A 15,286-nucleotide genomic window follows, 5' to 3' on the forward strand; every position below is an offset into this window, starting at 1 on the left:
TCTGCGGCCCATTAAATTATTTCAAGTGTCAATGCGGCCCACTATAATAAAATGTTGGACATTCCTGGACAAAGGTTTAACGAGTTTGAAACAAAGATGTGCATTACAGTTTAAAATCAGATGCCAACTAGGAAACATGGACATTACCTTAAAAGGTAAATTTCGTTGGAAATAGATTTTAAAAATCAAAGATAGATAGAGGCTTCTTGGCGTAAAATTCAGTTTCGGCCTAGTAACCTGGGAAACATTTCCGCTGCGCTTTTCAATTTAATTATACAGTATAATGACGCTGTGTGGTATCGAATCAGACAGCGGTATTTTTTTGCCAAACTATCGAATAGCGTTTTTAGAAAAATAAATATAAAATAAATTATGTATCAGACATCCCTAGTCTCAAGAAACAAAACCAAATGGCGCAAAAACGTCATCGAAAGATCGCCGTTGACGTATTAGTGTTGCCGAATTAATGGCCTTAATTACAAGCAACTATAGAAGCGTGATGATGTATTGAACAATAACGAGATTACAAAACTGTTACACTGAAATCCAAAGCACTTTAGCTTAATTATATAGGCTGAAAATTTATTTTCGGGACATATCTTGTTTTTGCCGTTATCCTTTTTTGGTTTGCTATGGTGTGCTATGGTTTGCTTGGTATGTTTCTGACCGATTTTAATCCGGAGCTTTATAGAAAGCTATACATAGTAGAACCTTCAAATTTTCAGACATGACGTTTAGTGGTATGTAGGTGCGTATAAAACTTTATGAGTCTGCACCCCTAGGGGCCTTTGCTTGGAGGGGCAAAATCCTTAAATATTATGACCGAATCGTTTAACCTCTCTGTAGCTATCGACCCCCATCTATTTTTTATTTTTTTATTTTAGAAAAGTATAGTTAGCTTTTAAAACAAGTAACTTCGAGGTATTATTGTATTAGGCAGGATTATTTTAAACTTTCAACATGAAAATCGTCAAAGATTCCGTGCACGGAACCATCAAACTTCCGGCCAAGTTGGTTCAGATCATCGACACTCCGCAGTTCCAGAGACTTCGAAACGTCAAACAACTGGGTTCCACCTACTTTGTTTATCCGGGCGCTTCGCACAATCGGTTTGAGCACTGCATTGGGTAGGCAAACACGCAGTTATTTAAACATGTGTTAGGCATTTGTCTGCAACAGGGGTGACGAACCTATTTGCTGTCGCGGGCCACTTTGACAGTTACCGCTGAGTAAGCGGGCCACACTGCTTTTAACTCATGCTATAAAACCTGTTAAAATCATAAAAAATGTTCATATACGCCAGTGGTTCTTAACCTTTTTTTAGCCGCGCCCCCCTTTTGTAATTTTTCTATGCCCCTACGAAAAGCAATTCGGCATTTTATGATTAATATCACTGAGACAATATGAAAATAGTTAAGCGTAATTGCTGGTCAAAAAAAAAAAAAAAAAAAAAAATAGGTTTTGATTTCCTTGAATTGGCTAAATTGCAATTTAGGAGGCTTTTAGCATTGGGCACACAATAAATTGCTGTACTCGACACATTGATTTTTATCGAGCTGATTTTGCAAAACGTGTTGTGAGGAAATTGACTCCACAAGTTTTAAGGCTGTGATGTAGAGCGCAAAAAGTCAAGCGCAAAAATTAAACATTACGTTCTCGTTTTTTAAAAGATGTGACGACACACAATACTACGGCAATATTACAAAGAACGTTATAGATTTGCGCAAAAAAAAATCATCTATCTATTAGTTAGCAAAACTGAAATTAAATAGGGCCGATTTTTCTTCGATGATATATGTATAACATATAGACAGAAAACATGCAATGGCACTCAAAGAGAAATTGTACTTAAAAAGAAAAAAGTTGATAATTGAAATTACGCGCGTAGCGCGACAATTTTGGGCAGTTTCAAAGGTAAAGTTGGGAAAAAAACAGAGTTTGTACATCTGTAGAAATGGTGCCTAACCTAAACGAAACCATTAAAATCACGGAAGAAAATTAAATAATTAAGTAAAGCCGCGCCCCCTTAAGAATTGCTTGGCCAGGGGGGCGAGCCCCCCGGTTAAGAACCGCTGATTTACGCGTTATTTAATTCGGCTATCAGCTTTTGATATCGCATCGCAAAGAGTAGAAGCGGGTCAAAGAAACTTTAAGACTGCCTCGTCCTCACCCAAATGCTTCGCGGGCCACACACTTGTGGCCCGCGGGCCACGTGTTCGTCACCCCTGGTCTACAACTATACCTCCGTATGATGCTGCTTGACTTTCGGCGACTGAGTGTTGATAATTTTGACCTTTAAAGCTCCCTTGGGAAGTCTAATGCTTTCCCGCTCGATATTTTTTTAATAGAGCAGCAACCAAAAAGCTTATCCTTTAATCGCCAAAGTTTTTAAGGTGTTTTTTAGCCTATACTTTTGTGCATATTCAGCAGAGTTACATTTTTTATAAGGAAAACACAAAAAAATGTAATGTATTAGTTTACGTCATTATGATGACCAACAAAATGTTATTGTTTTCATTTTTTAAAAGTATTCTTTTCGTCGGGATCATTCGTCCCATGGTGCTTTGTCACTATAACGTAAAAGCCTAAGCCACAAATTTATTCACAGCATGTGCATTCACAGCAAAATTGTAGCTATTGATGTGATGCAAAACATGTTTGGCAGGGTGGAACATCACAAGCAGAGCATAGAAAAGGTGTTTTAATATTTTTTGTCCGTGCCTGTGGCAATGGGTCATATAATTCTAACACCAAAAAATGATAATAGGACTTCTAGCAGCAGCAAATATTCACGTGACGCAGGTTACATAACCCACCTGCCTTTCTGATATGGACGTCTCGTCGTAGCTACACCAATGGTTTGCAAAAACAATGCTAAATTTGCCAATTAGTGCTTTTTAAATTTCTGTGGGACACATTATTCCGTTAGAAACGAATGAGTGCAAAATTATTTTGGGTAGAACATCTCATCTCGCTGGCGAGTTCGTTGAAACGCTTCGTGCAAAGCAGAAGGAACTGAAAATCACAGATGAGGAAGTGCTGTGTGTAAAGATTGCAGGACTTTGTCACGATTTGGGTAAATAATGTCACCAAAGTTTTCCACAAACAGTGATAATATAGTCATATCCAATATACATTATTTTTATCGAATAATATTTATAAATGCCACGATCGTTAGCGTTTATAATACACCATTACGATCAAAACATTTCCGATGACTGTTGCAGGCCACGGACCGTTCTCTCACATGTTTGACCACCTGTTTATGCCAAGGTTTCCGGATACGAAGACTGGTAGGCAGGTTGGTCGATATAAAATATTTTTCAGTGGGGATACAATCTTCCTTCATTGTTTCGCACTAACTTTACTTGGTTCTGTATATTTCCTTTCTGCATTTTCAAATGCAGCGCTGATAAGATATTGCAAGCAAAAGTATACAACATGAAATATTTTAACGTATCCCCTGAATAATTATAAGCCTACCCAAGAAAAAGTGACTTTTATTTTTGGTTATAATTATAAATAAAGTTATTTTGGGTAACATGTATTTGATGTTTTATTTTGAAGCATGAAGAACGTTCTTGTAACATGCTTGAACATCTGTTGAAAGAAAACAAAATCGATTTGGCGGATGAAAACGACGATTATGATCACGAGAGAATGCTTAAAACGATTAAGAGAATGATTCTGCCATCTAAAATAGACGTTTGTATTAGAGATAGGGCGATATATCGGCTTAGCGATAATATCGGACGATATTACGCTTCTACTGACATATCGGTATCGGTAAATTTTGGTCGATATTTTACTACGAATGCATGATATAGTTTTTCCTGTAAAACAAGCAAACTTTCTATTTTATGGCAAAAAAGTGTTGTTTAGCATCATGCCAATTTGATAGGCAAAATAAGAGTTTAATAGATATTAGTAGAACTGAAACGTTATTTAGTTTTAATTTATTTCTAATTATTTCATTTTGACCATATTGAGGTATATAAAAAAAAAATGGTATCGGTAACGGATCGGTTGGCGAAAACACCAAAAAATCAGCCATCATTATAGCTCCCAAAACGTGATGCCGGTCAATCTCTATATTTTGTATGATTTAGGCTATATATATACATATATATTTAGATGTATACAGCAGCAAGAAAAAACATTCTGTTTTTGTAAGGTGTGACAGTTTACATATATTCAAAAATACAGCGCAGGAAACAAAATGCTTGAATTTTGTTAGGCGACATGCACGCTTAACATGTGCGCACATTTTATGCCGGGAAGTGTACGCACGCCTTTAACTAATGTAAATAGTCACGAATCCTGATAAAACTTTTTTTTTCTTGTTTTAAAGGAAGAAGAATCCTTGGATGTGAACAAAAGATTCCTCTATCAAGTAAGCAAATTTGCATTTATTACTTGTTACTCAGTTCTAAGCAGCTGTTGTTATATCAACCTTCTTTCTAACAAAAATATTTGCTTAGACTCTGAAACAGTGGTTTCTTGTTAAAATCTAATTTGAGAAAACAAAAATGATTTAATTCTAATTCTAATCTAATTTAGAAAAAACTTAAATGCTCTAATTTTAATTCTATTCAATTTAAAAAAAGCTAAACTTAATCTAGTTGTCCATGTTTCATCGTTGGTAGCCATTTAGTTAAGTGGATAACTGTAATGTCACAATAAACGGAACAGCACGTTCGTAATTTGCACTCCAGTCGTATACCAGAAATTACATTAAAAAGCATTCCAATAAAGCTAAAAGTCAAATCGAAAAGTTTTAAGTTATCTCAATGCAACCGTGAGCTTAGGAACGACACCCTAGGGCGCCGCTGCACCGGTTGGGAACCACTGCCTTAAAATACTGTGGAGAATGTAAAAAATATATATTATTTAATTGGTAATAAAAAAATAAAATGTTTATAATTTAATTACCAAATTTGTGGATAGGGGGCCAACAGAAAACAAATCCAAATCAAAAAATTATCACTTCACTTTTTTCTCATTGTAAACATTTTACAACTCAAACTTAACAGTACGTTTTTAATCGCCCTCTTAACAATTTGAGGTCTCAAAACTTTTTCACCAAACACATAACTTTGCGCACAGATTGTTTCTAACGAAGAAAACAAGTTTGATGTGGACAAGTGGGACTACTTTGCTCGCGACTGCCACCACCTGGGAATGTGTAGCAGTTTTGACCACGCCCGATTTATCCAATCGTGTCGCGTACTTGCTGTTGGGGAAGCTGGATGCAAGATGATTTGTCCCCATGAAAAGGTACCCATTGTTTGCACGGCTGTGTTTTACGGTTGTTTGACTGTAGACTTTATCTCAGTATTAATTTTTTTTTTCACTTAGGTAATCCTCTTTTGATTGATTTTTGATAGTGATAGTAACGATTTTACCCACTGGATTTTATTCTGTTTATAAAGTGGTTTAAATTTATCCTTAACCAAACTTGTGTTAAACTGATGTTTTCATGTGTGTTTCAGTGAGTTAAAAAGTCGGCACAGTTGTTTAAGATTTGGCTTAAGAAACTTTATGGACCGCAATGGCCTGCTCACCAAGACTAGCTGGAATTTCTTAGTAGGATTTATTTTGGTGACTGTCGGTGAAATTTGAAAGACAATTTCGGTTCTTAAAAAACACTGTATGTGTGTATGCTTCGACGGAAATAATAGCGACATTTTATAAGCACTTGTTTATTCGTAGGAATGCAAGAACGTGTACGAAATGTTTCACACTCGAAGTGCTTTGCATCGCAGAGCATATCAGCATAAGGTGGCAACAGCCGTGGATGCAATGTAAGTTAAGCCCATATTTGAAACCAAACGGTCGTTTTGACAGGTTAACTAGCGACCAATGAGTGTTATTTATGTTTTTAAAAAAACTTTCAAAATATTTTTTTTTTTAAGATCGTTAAATAAACACGCTATGTTTAAAGATTTTTCTGATATAACAAACCTAGACTTTCATGGCGTAATACCCACGTAATCAAACCGCAATCCAGTGTATTTTTCTACGTATTAAAGTTTTTAAATATTAAAGCATATATTTCAACCGAGATTCATGCTATAGCTTTACAATTTGAACACCTCTTCAATATTTAGTCTCGTAGCTTTATAAAGAACAATTGGATTCCATGACTTGTTTGTGGTTGCAGTTTACAAATAGGATATACTCCAATAAGAGTTAATAATGAACTTTCGAACGCATGCAGGATCTGTGATGCAATGGTTTTGGCAGACAAGCGTATTTTGATTGGAGGTCAGAAAATGTCCGAAATCATTGAACATCCAGATGCTTTTACACAATTTGACGACGGGGTGGGTATAGAGTCTATACTATAGACTAAAGAGCAGTGGTTGTTAACGTTTGCTAACCCGCCGAAGACTTACATTATTCTTCAAACCTTCGTTGAACCACAAATACAAGTTTTCAGGAATGACGCTCAAAAATTACGTCAAACGTGACGTCATAAATCACTTAATTATAAAAACACCTTTTGTTTCTCTGTCAAACTCGTGCACAAAGAAATGTGCCACTGTTTGCTTAAAATTAGCAAAACTTTTTATTTTCAAGTATACCTAACGCCTTGGCATTTGCTCGAAATAATGGCATTTATAGTAACTTATTAGAAATGGCACTTTACAGTGTTTATCACATATCGTTTTTTGGGGGGGGATGGTGGCATTGCCTGAACCTATCACTAACTTTACTTTTTCTAACACCAACGTTAAATATAGCTTCAATTAGGCCGTTCGCTAATAATTCAGTGGCAGTTTCTGCCGAACCATTGAAACTGTTTGTCGAACCTCAGAGTTTCGATCGAACCAAGGTTAAGAACCACTGCTATAATGTAACATTTACCAATGTGCTTTTATTTGTACATCAACGTGTTGTAGCAATGTACGTTAGTATTTTTAGGGGTTTCGGCTCTTTGTTCAAACTTAAAATTAAAGTAATTTTTTTCGCGAGCGATTCCAAGAAAACTCTTGGAAGACCAAATAAATATTGTGCCAACTTAAGCAACATTGCAGCAATTTGTTTCGCGTTCTGGAAATGTCATGGGGGTAATAATAAATCTCGCAAATTAATTTTGCTCTCGAAATCCATTTCCTTCAAACTGAAATGTTTGCCTACTGAAGTGTCATGTGCTAATTTTCCAAACTATTTTAACAGATATTCAACCGGATTCTGTACCCTCAATCCGGTGACACAATTCCAGAAAAAGCGACAGAACTACTGAAACGAGTTTTAAAACGCGAACTCTATCGTCAGGTTGATTCGATTAAGCTGCCACTTAAAGAGGTAAAACAATAATTCCCGTTAGTGATGTCCGATACATTTATTTCCGGCGATTCCCGATATTTTACGGTAGACAACAAAAATCGCATTTCGATACGATACCAAAATGCTGAAAAGAAGTCATAATATTTTTAAAATGCTTAAAAGACAGTCGTGGTATTTTTAGATTTTAGGGAAGGGCTCGACGGTGATTTAAAATGAAATGTCTTTATATGTTATCGCTCGTAAATGTTTCTTTGCTCGGTTGATTGTAATGAACTGTATTATTTAAATAACTGAGAAAATCAAACTTTTTCTACAAATTAAAAAAAATTATATTACATTCAAGCAAAATATACCATCCATGATTTTGTAGAAAGCATAAAAAAGATAAGCCAAATAGAATAAATTATAACCGGTAAAGACATCGAGACCCGTTTGGTGATAAACAATAATTAAGAGATCAAAAATAAGATAAAAATATAAGCAGATAAAAAACGGCTATTTAAAGGTTTAGGCCTAAATGCAAAACGAATGATTGGAAATAGGCGATTGGGCTATTTAATTATTTTATGTATGTATTCCAAGGCTATATATGCTTGAACAACATACCCATCAATTTCGATTGTCAAATGTAGTAAAGTTTAATTGTAGTAATTATCGAAAAGTATTTTTTTCATGCTTTTTTTAATTAAAAAGTTGCCTAAATAACAGGTTTTAAGTAACGATGATAGCCGCTCAGTGTATATCTTTCGATGTAACCTATCATGCATTTCCACTTATTTAAATAGAACCTCGCCAAAGAAGATGAGGACAAACTGAAAAACCTCGAAACAGATATAAAGAATCACATGGAGAAGTCCAACAAAGAGCTAACAAAACATTTTCAAATTGCAGTAAATATTTTATAAAAGTTGTTTTTATTTAGCTTGATAATTAATTCCAAAGCCATAAAGGTCGAATAGATCTCACAGCATCATAATTAAGACGTTTCGATACGAACTTGTATCTTCTTCAGTTAATGTGAGTTATAATGCTAATCAAGATGTTGTCATTCTACTCGACCTTTTTGGGTTTGGAATTCATTATCAAGCTACATTAGAGAATCGTGCATGGTGTACCCAGGTATATGTTCTTATTTATTTGGTAAGATTGTGTTTTATACCATTTTAAAAAGGTTGATAAAGAAATGACATCATCATGACTAAAAAATCGAAAAAATTTAAAAGTGCTATTTTTCGCCAAAGCTACTATAGTGACTTTTTGGCAGAAAGCCACTTTTGACTTTGGAGCTGGCAAGAGCAACCCATGTGAGAAAATGTGGTTCTTTAGCAAGGAAGACATCGACAAGCCAAAGCAAATCTCGCCTGAAGAAGAATCCTGGATGCTCCCCAAAATATTTAAGGTTATTTTAACGATACTGAAATAGTTGGTTATTTTCTATTAGGTTTATTTTATCTCGCCAGGGCTCTTTTTATTGCCCGGACAGTTGTGACGTGGAACGTTTTTCGTCAGGTACGGTAAACGTTTTCCTTACGATTTACCGGCTTTAAGATTGGAGGGGGCATGAAAGTTTTTAGAGATGACGTCCTACAGTTGCTTCGAACATCACATTATAAAACAGTTAATGAATATACTGATGCTGCCAGGCTTTGTTTCAATTGTAAAATTGTTCTTCCAGTCAAATTCTAATAAATACCAACGTTTCAACCACCTATTCGGGCAATCTTCTTCAGGACAACATAGTTAGAACTAAAGGCGAAAATATGTATGCCAATGCAAACAATAAAGGAAAAACACAAAAACATCAGTGGTTCTTAATCAGGTGAATGGTTCACCCAAGTGTGAATGAAATTTTTGCGGGGTTACCCAACTAAAAGGGGTGAATAAGGGTGAACCGTCAGAAAAGGATGATAGCTTGCAAACAGGGCCGATATTCTGTGTTTTTTGTGCTTTGGTATCTTTATATTTCTGGACTCGAGAAATTGTAGATTTGCAATGGTAAAACTTAGCTTGAGTTGATCTCAACAAACGTGGAAACCACCTAAGTCATTTTATTCCATTATACATAGACGAGATAGTTTTATCATATCTTGAGACAAGGATAAATGAAATCTAGAGATCGATGCTAGGGGTAAACAAAACTAAAAAAGCTTAAGAAACACTGATTTACATTTTGAGCAACAACACCGGAACATTCAAAGTTGATGTTATGACTTTGTCTGGTCGCCTGACTGGCTAACGCTTATTTTGATGCATCTCGTTGACGGACATCCCGCTTTTGTCCTTTTCTTCTAGTATTGAATGAACGCCCTGTTATATCGTGTATTTGGATTAGAGAGGTAGGCTACCATCGCCGGGTCTTTCTAGATTCATGAGCGATACATGAGCATGCCAACACAATGAACATTAAGCAAGAGAAACGTGGTCTCCTTTATTGCTTGTCTAGTACAGGGATCGGCAACCTACGACCCGCCGATGTAATTCATCCGGCCCGCCGCCTCTTTGACAAATTACACACGTGTCTATTTCACATACTTTTTAACTATATTTTAACTACGTAATTGCGAAAAATTTTGTTAATTCTACGTCCGGTTTGTTTACGTTTTTGGTGCTGCTTTTTCAGCTTGATCAGCGATTATACACTGTTACGCTGCGTGGAAGGCTGCCAAGTGCGTAGCGTAAAATGGGAAAAAGTATTAACAAATATTGGATATATATTTTAACATTTTTGTATTTTAGGCAATGTAATGAAAATTTAAAAGAAATACCGGTATACCAAAAAAATCGCGCTCGCTTTGACTCGCCAGCTGCGCTTTGACTTAAAACAATTAACAAACACTCAGCTATACTATGCATTAACTTTAATGTTATCGCGTTCCCTCAAACTAGTTTTATTACACTTTTTATTTCTCTTTTGCATTTACTGCCTCTGTAAAATGTAATAATTAAACACGTTTTTAAGTGCAAAAATATCCAAGGCCTGCCTGATTCACAGTTGTTTCAACATTTTAATAACACAATTCGTATAGTTATCATTTTGTGCGGCCCGCAAAGACCTTTTTAAGTTTGGTTTTGGCCCGCGACTAGAAAAAGGTTGCCGACCCCTGGTCTAATATATATATATATGTATGTATATATAGTTTTTCGCCTATCGTGAAGAAGATTGCCCGAATAGGTGATCGAAACGTTGGTACACAAAATTTTGCCGGAAGAACAATTTTACAATTTGAATAAAACAGTTAATTTCAAAACGCCTGTTATTTTTAGCGAAGTAAACTTACAGCTCAGCGGACTTGACGCAAAAAGCGTTTATTTTATTAAAATTTAATACTTTTTTATTCGAAGGAATAGGCGACGCATTTGGTACAAAAAAACACATAAAATTATGCCATTTCATAGTCTAAGTAAAATATTTTTCCTGTTGTATTAGGAATGATCATATCGCATCGGTGCCGATACCCGATGCCAAGTGGAAGTATCGGTAACCGTCCGACACTAGTTTGGTATCTTTGCGGGTATGACACTAAATAAATATAGATATTTCAGCTATGATATGATGCTATCCAACGCAGCGATTTCTACCTTAAAAGATAAATTTATCAAAAATAGTAAATTAACAACAGAAGATAATATTTGAACCTCTCAACGATAATGCAAATTTTGACATCATAACCTGGAAAAGATTACCTTTACACATTTCATTTTTATACATTTTGTTTGTTTGAGCATACTACTGACGTCATTGGTTTCGGATCGTATCCCGATAGTTTTTTGTCTAAAATATCGAATATCGGTATCGGATAAAAATATCAAGTATCGCACGAGGTCACACGGTCAACATGCCACTTGGACTGAAAAGGCTTCCTAATAATAGCCCAAATCATGCTACAAAATGCGATAGGTTCGCGCAAAGCGGAAACATTTTTCTACTTACATAGTATACAAACAGATTTGGGAAGAGCCATGGCCTGGTGGCCCCTGCATCCATCCTGTTCGGTGGGCCTTGTAAAAGAAACTTAATCAAAAAAGAACTTGGGCCTACATCAAATGTAGACATATTTATAGTGAACGCCTTTGAGGTTAAAAAAGCGATTTAGGCCAAGAACGACGTCTCTGTTTAACAATCCCTTTTAATGAATTGAACAAGTTCTCATATTGTACAGTCAGTTCTAATTTACAAAGCGTATAATGTCGCCTTTCAGGTTAAAAAAAGCGATTTAGGCAAAGAATGACGTCTGTGTTTAACAATCCCTTTAAATGATTTGAACAAGTTCTCATATTGTACAGTCAGTTCTAATTTACAAAGCGTATAATGTCGCCTTTGAGGTTAAAAAAGCGATTTAGGCAAATAAATGACGTCTGTGTTTAACAAACACTTTTAATGAATTGAACAAGTTCTCAAATTGTGCAGTAACTTTCAATTTACAAAGCGTCCGTGTGCGATTCTTTTCAAACCGATAAACACCGTAACAGCTGCGTTGACTCTCCGGATTTAAAATACGAAAAACATCTACGCGAACTGATCTTTTTCAGTTGTTTTTTATAGGTTTAGGATGTTTATAGGCGATTGTTTGTTGTATGCCTAAACAACGACTTATTTTTTGCGTCTTGAGAAGGAATTCGAAATCCGGGTGTTCAGCACGGATTCGGCTAAAGACAAAGACAAAGACATTAAGGATGCATTCCAGGGATGGAGGTCAGCGAACGAAGCGCTTCTTGGCAGAGTTACTGGAAACATAAACTCTGTTCAGTAAAATGCTGGTAATGTGTTAAATCTACACCAATATGTGGATAGAGTTTTAAAATAGAACGAGATTCCTTAATATGTTAAACGTTTTTCCTCGTCCTTGTCTCGTTTTATTTGACTATAGCCTTAACTTAGAACCCGTATTGCTTTAGGCTTGATTTTTACATCAAACTTGATTTCGCTGTAATTTGTATCCTCATTGCAGTTTAGCCAAATTGTGCCGCTTGATATGAAATAAATGCTTTGGGGTGGCCTGCCTTCAAAAAACAAATATAATTGTTGTAATAAAGCATACCTTTCAGAAGAGGTCAAGAGTTAAGTACTACTTGTAGAGTAAACCCTAGTAGTTGCTACCTGACCGTAAAACAAACGAAAGCGTCCAATAATAATTAACCGCACTCATCATGTATCTTAATTGGGGTATAACGTAATCCTTATACAAAATATTTTGTCTTGGGAACGCAGTTGCTCTTTAATACGTCTCCATCACTGCATGCATTGTAACGACACAGCGTTTTCTACATTGCAATACTACTTGTGTACCTATTTTGTTGATTTGCTATACTCTCCAGCTAAGTCTGGATTAATCATTGTTATTCAAGTACAGTATGCAGTGATTGCATTTACAGGTTAATAAACAGAAACAAAAATACAAAGAAACTTATATGGCTGTTTTAAGAATAAAATAAATGATAAAACCAGCGTTAACTACTGCCGAGCTGTCATTTAATGTAAAAAAGGATGCATTTATATAATCTGCAAAAATAAGTTTCATGAGCAGTAGTCTATTCCCGCTTGGTGCCATGCAAAGTTACTATGCTCTCCGTTTTCGAACAAAGCGAAACAGACAGGAAAGAGTTTAGAAAAATCACACGGCGTAAAGGAAACGCAAGAAAATTTAATAAAAGGCGCTATTGTGTGTATGGACTTTAACTTAACGTTTGTAAAATAGGACGAGAGTGTCAGTGGATAAGCCAGAGCAGTCAGTTTGCCATGAGGCATATTACAGGGCCGGATTAAGACCATGAGAAGCCCTAGGATATTCCATCTGTCAGGCCCCTCCCTATTTTTGAGCTCAGAATTTCTCTCTAAACAACATCACATGTCATTGCTTAATGTTAAAAATATTACCTGATTAAGCAAATTTTTAAATAAAATAATAAAATTTAGCTAAGGCAGTTTTGCTTTTAATTTTAATTTCTAAGATCAAACAACCGTTACAATATTTGTAAAATTTATTTATGAGGATCAATGAGAAATAGTTACAGGCTTACAGCCATCAAATAGAGTAAGACTAGGCTACAATTTTTTTTCAAAGCAAAATCATACAAAAGTTCACCAAAATTTATCTGTTTAGGTTTGTCACTGTCAATGCACAGAATGCTCAGTGCGGACAACCTTTCTTGAGACATTGTCGATTTCAGGTTATTTTTGATGTTTTTGAGCCTTGACAAAAATCTCTCTCCTGAGCAGTTAGTGACCATTAATCTTAGAAACATTCTTAATATTGCTTCCACATTAGAAAAGGCTGTGTTTATTTTTTTCCTTGTCTCCGTGAGACAAAGAAATATATTGCTCTTTTGTACCGGTAAACCCTTGGTTTTGTGTTTGTCTCACGTACAAATGAAATTGTAGAAGCTCATCAGTAAGTATCGGGTCAACATCTTACGGATACGCTTCCTTCAAAAGTTCTACGCCTCGTACAATTTCTACCTTAGTTGCTTTCAGATTAGCAAGAAAGAGGAACATTTGTGCAATGTCACTGTACACATTAGCTCTTTTTCTTAAATTGGCTTCAAGTGCGTCGAGCATAGGGACAAAGGAATTTAACCTACACATTTCCTTTGCAGAAAGTTCACTTAAAGCGTCAGGTGCATTTCTTTGTCTCCTAGTGACAGCTCTGTAGTTAATATTCGGCAAGGTTGCTTTTGCTTCCTGATCAAACTCGTCAAACTCATCTCTAATTTCGCTTAGAAAGTCTACAAGTGAATTGTACACAATTCGGCACAAGTACTTTGCAACGATTCAGATTTATAAATAACTTTGCTAACCCTATGAAAACGACCTAGCACTTCGCCCCCCTTATTAAGATGCAAACGACGTAATAATAATAATGACTGTTTACAACATGGGTCGGCAACTTTTTTCTAGTCGCGAGTTTTTTTCTAGTCGCCCAAAAGCAAACTCAGAAAGGTCTCTGCGGGCCGCACAAAATGTTAACTCAGAATTGTGTTTTTGAAATGTTAGAACAACTGTGAATCAGACGGGCCTTGGATATTTTTTGCATTTAAAGACGTGTTTAATTACATTTACAGAGGCAGTAAAGTGTTGCGCAAAGCGCGACCAAAAACGTTTGTTTAGTTTAAAATTCGAGTTCACACGTCGTCATCCATACTACCAATGAAAAGGGTAATAAAACTACTTCGAGGGAACGCGATGACATTTAAAGTTAATCTAGCTGTGTGTTTGTTAACCGTTTTAAATCCAGGCTGCGAATATTTTGGGGGGGTACTGGTATTTCTTTTAAATTTCTTGCAAGTTTTTATTAACGCCGAAAATAAAAAATGTTAAAAAATATATGTCTAATATTTTTTAATACGTTTTTCGATTTTTTGCGTCGCACTTAGCAGCCTTTTATGGCGCAAAGCGCTGATCTAGTTGAAAACGCAGCATCAAAACTAAACAAAGCGGACGTAGAATGAACAATTTTTCGCAATTAAGTAGTAAAAATAGTAAAAAGGTATGTGAAATGGACTTGTCTAAATTTGTCAAAGAGGCGGCGAGCCGGATGAATTACATCGGCGGGCCAATCCGGCCCGTGGGCCGTAGGTTGCCGACCCCTGGTTTTCAACGTGGTTGAAACCAGTTGTGTATAGAATTTTCTACTCTTGAATATATGTATATACTTTAGGTAGGGTTTAAACTTGTCAAGTTTTGTCAACTTCGAAACCGAATTTCGAGGTTCCTGGACGTTTAGGCCCTAGGCTTCAGCCTGCCTATAGCCTATTGGTAAATCCGGCCCTGGACATATAGCCTACTGGCCTGTGTACAACCAAATAATATCTGCCGTGATTTATCACTTTTGTATTTGTATATAAATATACTTTTTAGCAATTACTATTTTAGTATTTCAAACTGAAAACCATGAAAAGTAATCCTAGCAGTCATAAAAGTGATTTTTGCTTCTTTGGGAGAAGCTACATATTGAATTTTCTAGATGTAGAATGCAAATGGCCAGGTGCCCTCACC

General features: G+C 35.8%; 1 protein-coding gene across 1 annotated transcript; it reads left to right on the forward strand.

Annotated features, from left to right (window-relative positions):
- Positions 1-960: 960 nt before the first annotated feature.
- LOC146133426 (deoxynucleoside triphosphate triphosphohydrolase SAMHD1-like) lies at positions 961-12,044 on the forward strand. The gene is made up of 12 exons (XM_083397741.1): positions 961-1,127; positions 2,961-3,076; positions 3,228-3,289; positions 3,562-3,705; positions 4,352-4,393; positions 5,107-5,277; positions 5,713-5,804; positions 6,221-6,326; positions 7,183-7,311; positions 8,079-8,183; positions 8,558-8,692; positions 11,907-12,044. The coding sequence occupies exons 1-12, from the start codon at positions 961-963 to the stop codon at positions 12,042-12,044; spliced, it is 1,407 nt and encodes a 468-aa protein (XP_083253867.1).
- Positions 12,045-15,286: the final 3,242 nt, after the last annotated feature.

The sequence above is a fragment of the Ascidiella aspersa genome, chromosome 9 (genome assembly GCF_963924565.1).
Source record: "Ascidiella aspersa chromosome 9, kaAscAspe10.2, whole genome shotgun sequence".
NCBI lineage: Eukaryota > Metazoa > Chordata > Ascidiacea > Phlebobranchia > Ascidiidae > Ascidiella > Ascidiella aspersa.

Bases quoted from the DNA above. Each gene is read 5' to 3' on its own strand.
- LOC146133426 (XM_083397741.1), top strand. From the start codon at position 961: ATGAAAATCGTCAAAGATTCCGTGCACGGAACCATCAAACTTCCGGCC. The intron at 1,128-2,960 runs GTAGGCAAACAC...TATTTTGGGTAG, and splicing joins CGGTTTGAGCACTGCATTGG to AACATCTCATCTCGCTGGCG. The intron at 8,184-8,557 runs GTAAATATTTTA...ACTTTTTGGCAG, and splicing joins CAAAACATTTTCAAATTGCA to AAAGCCACTTTTGACTTTGG.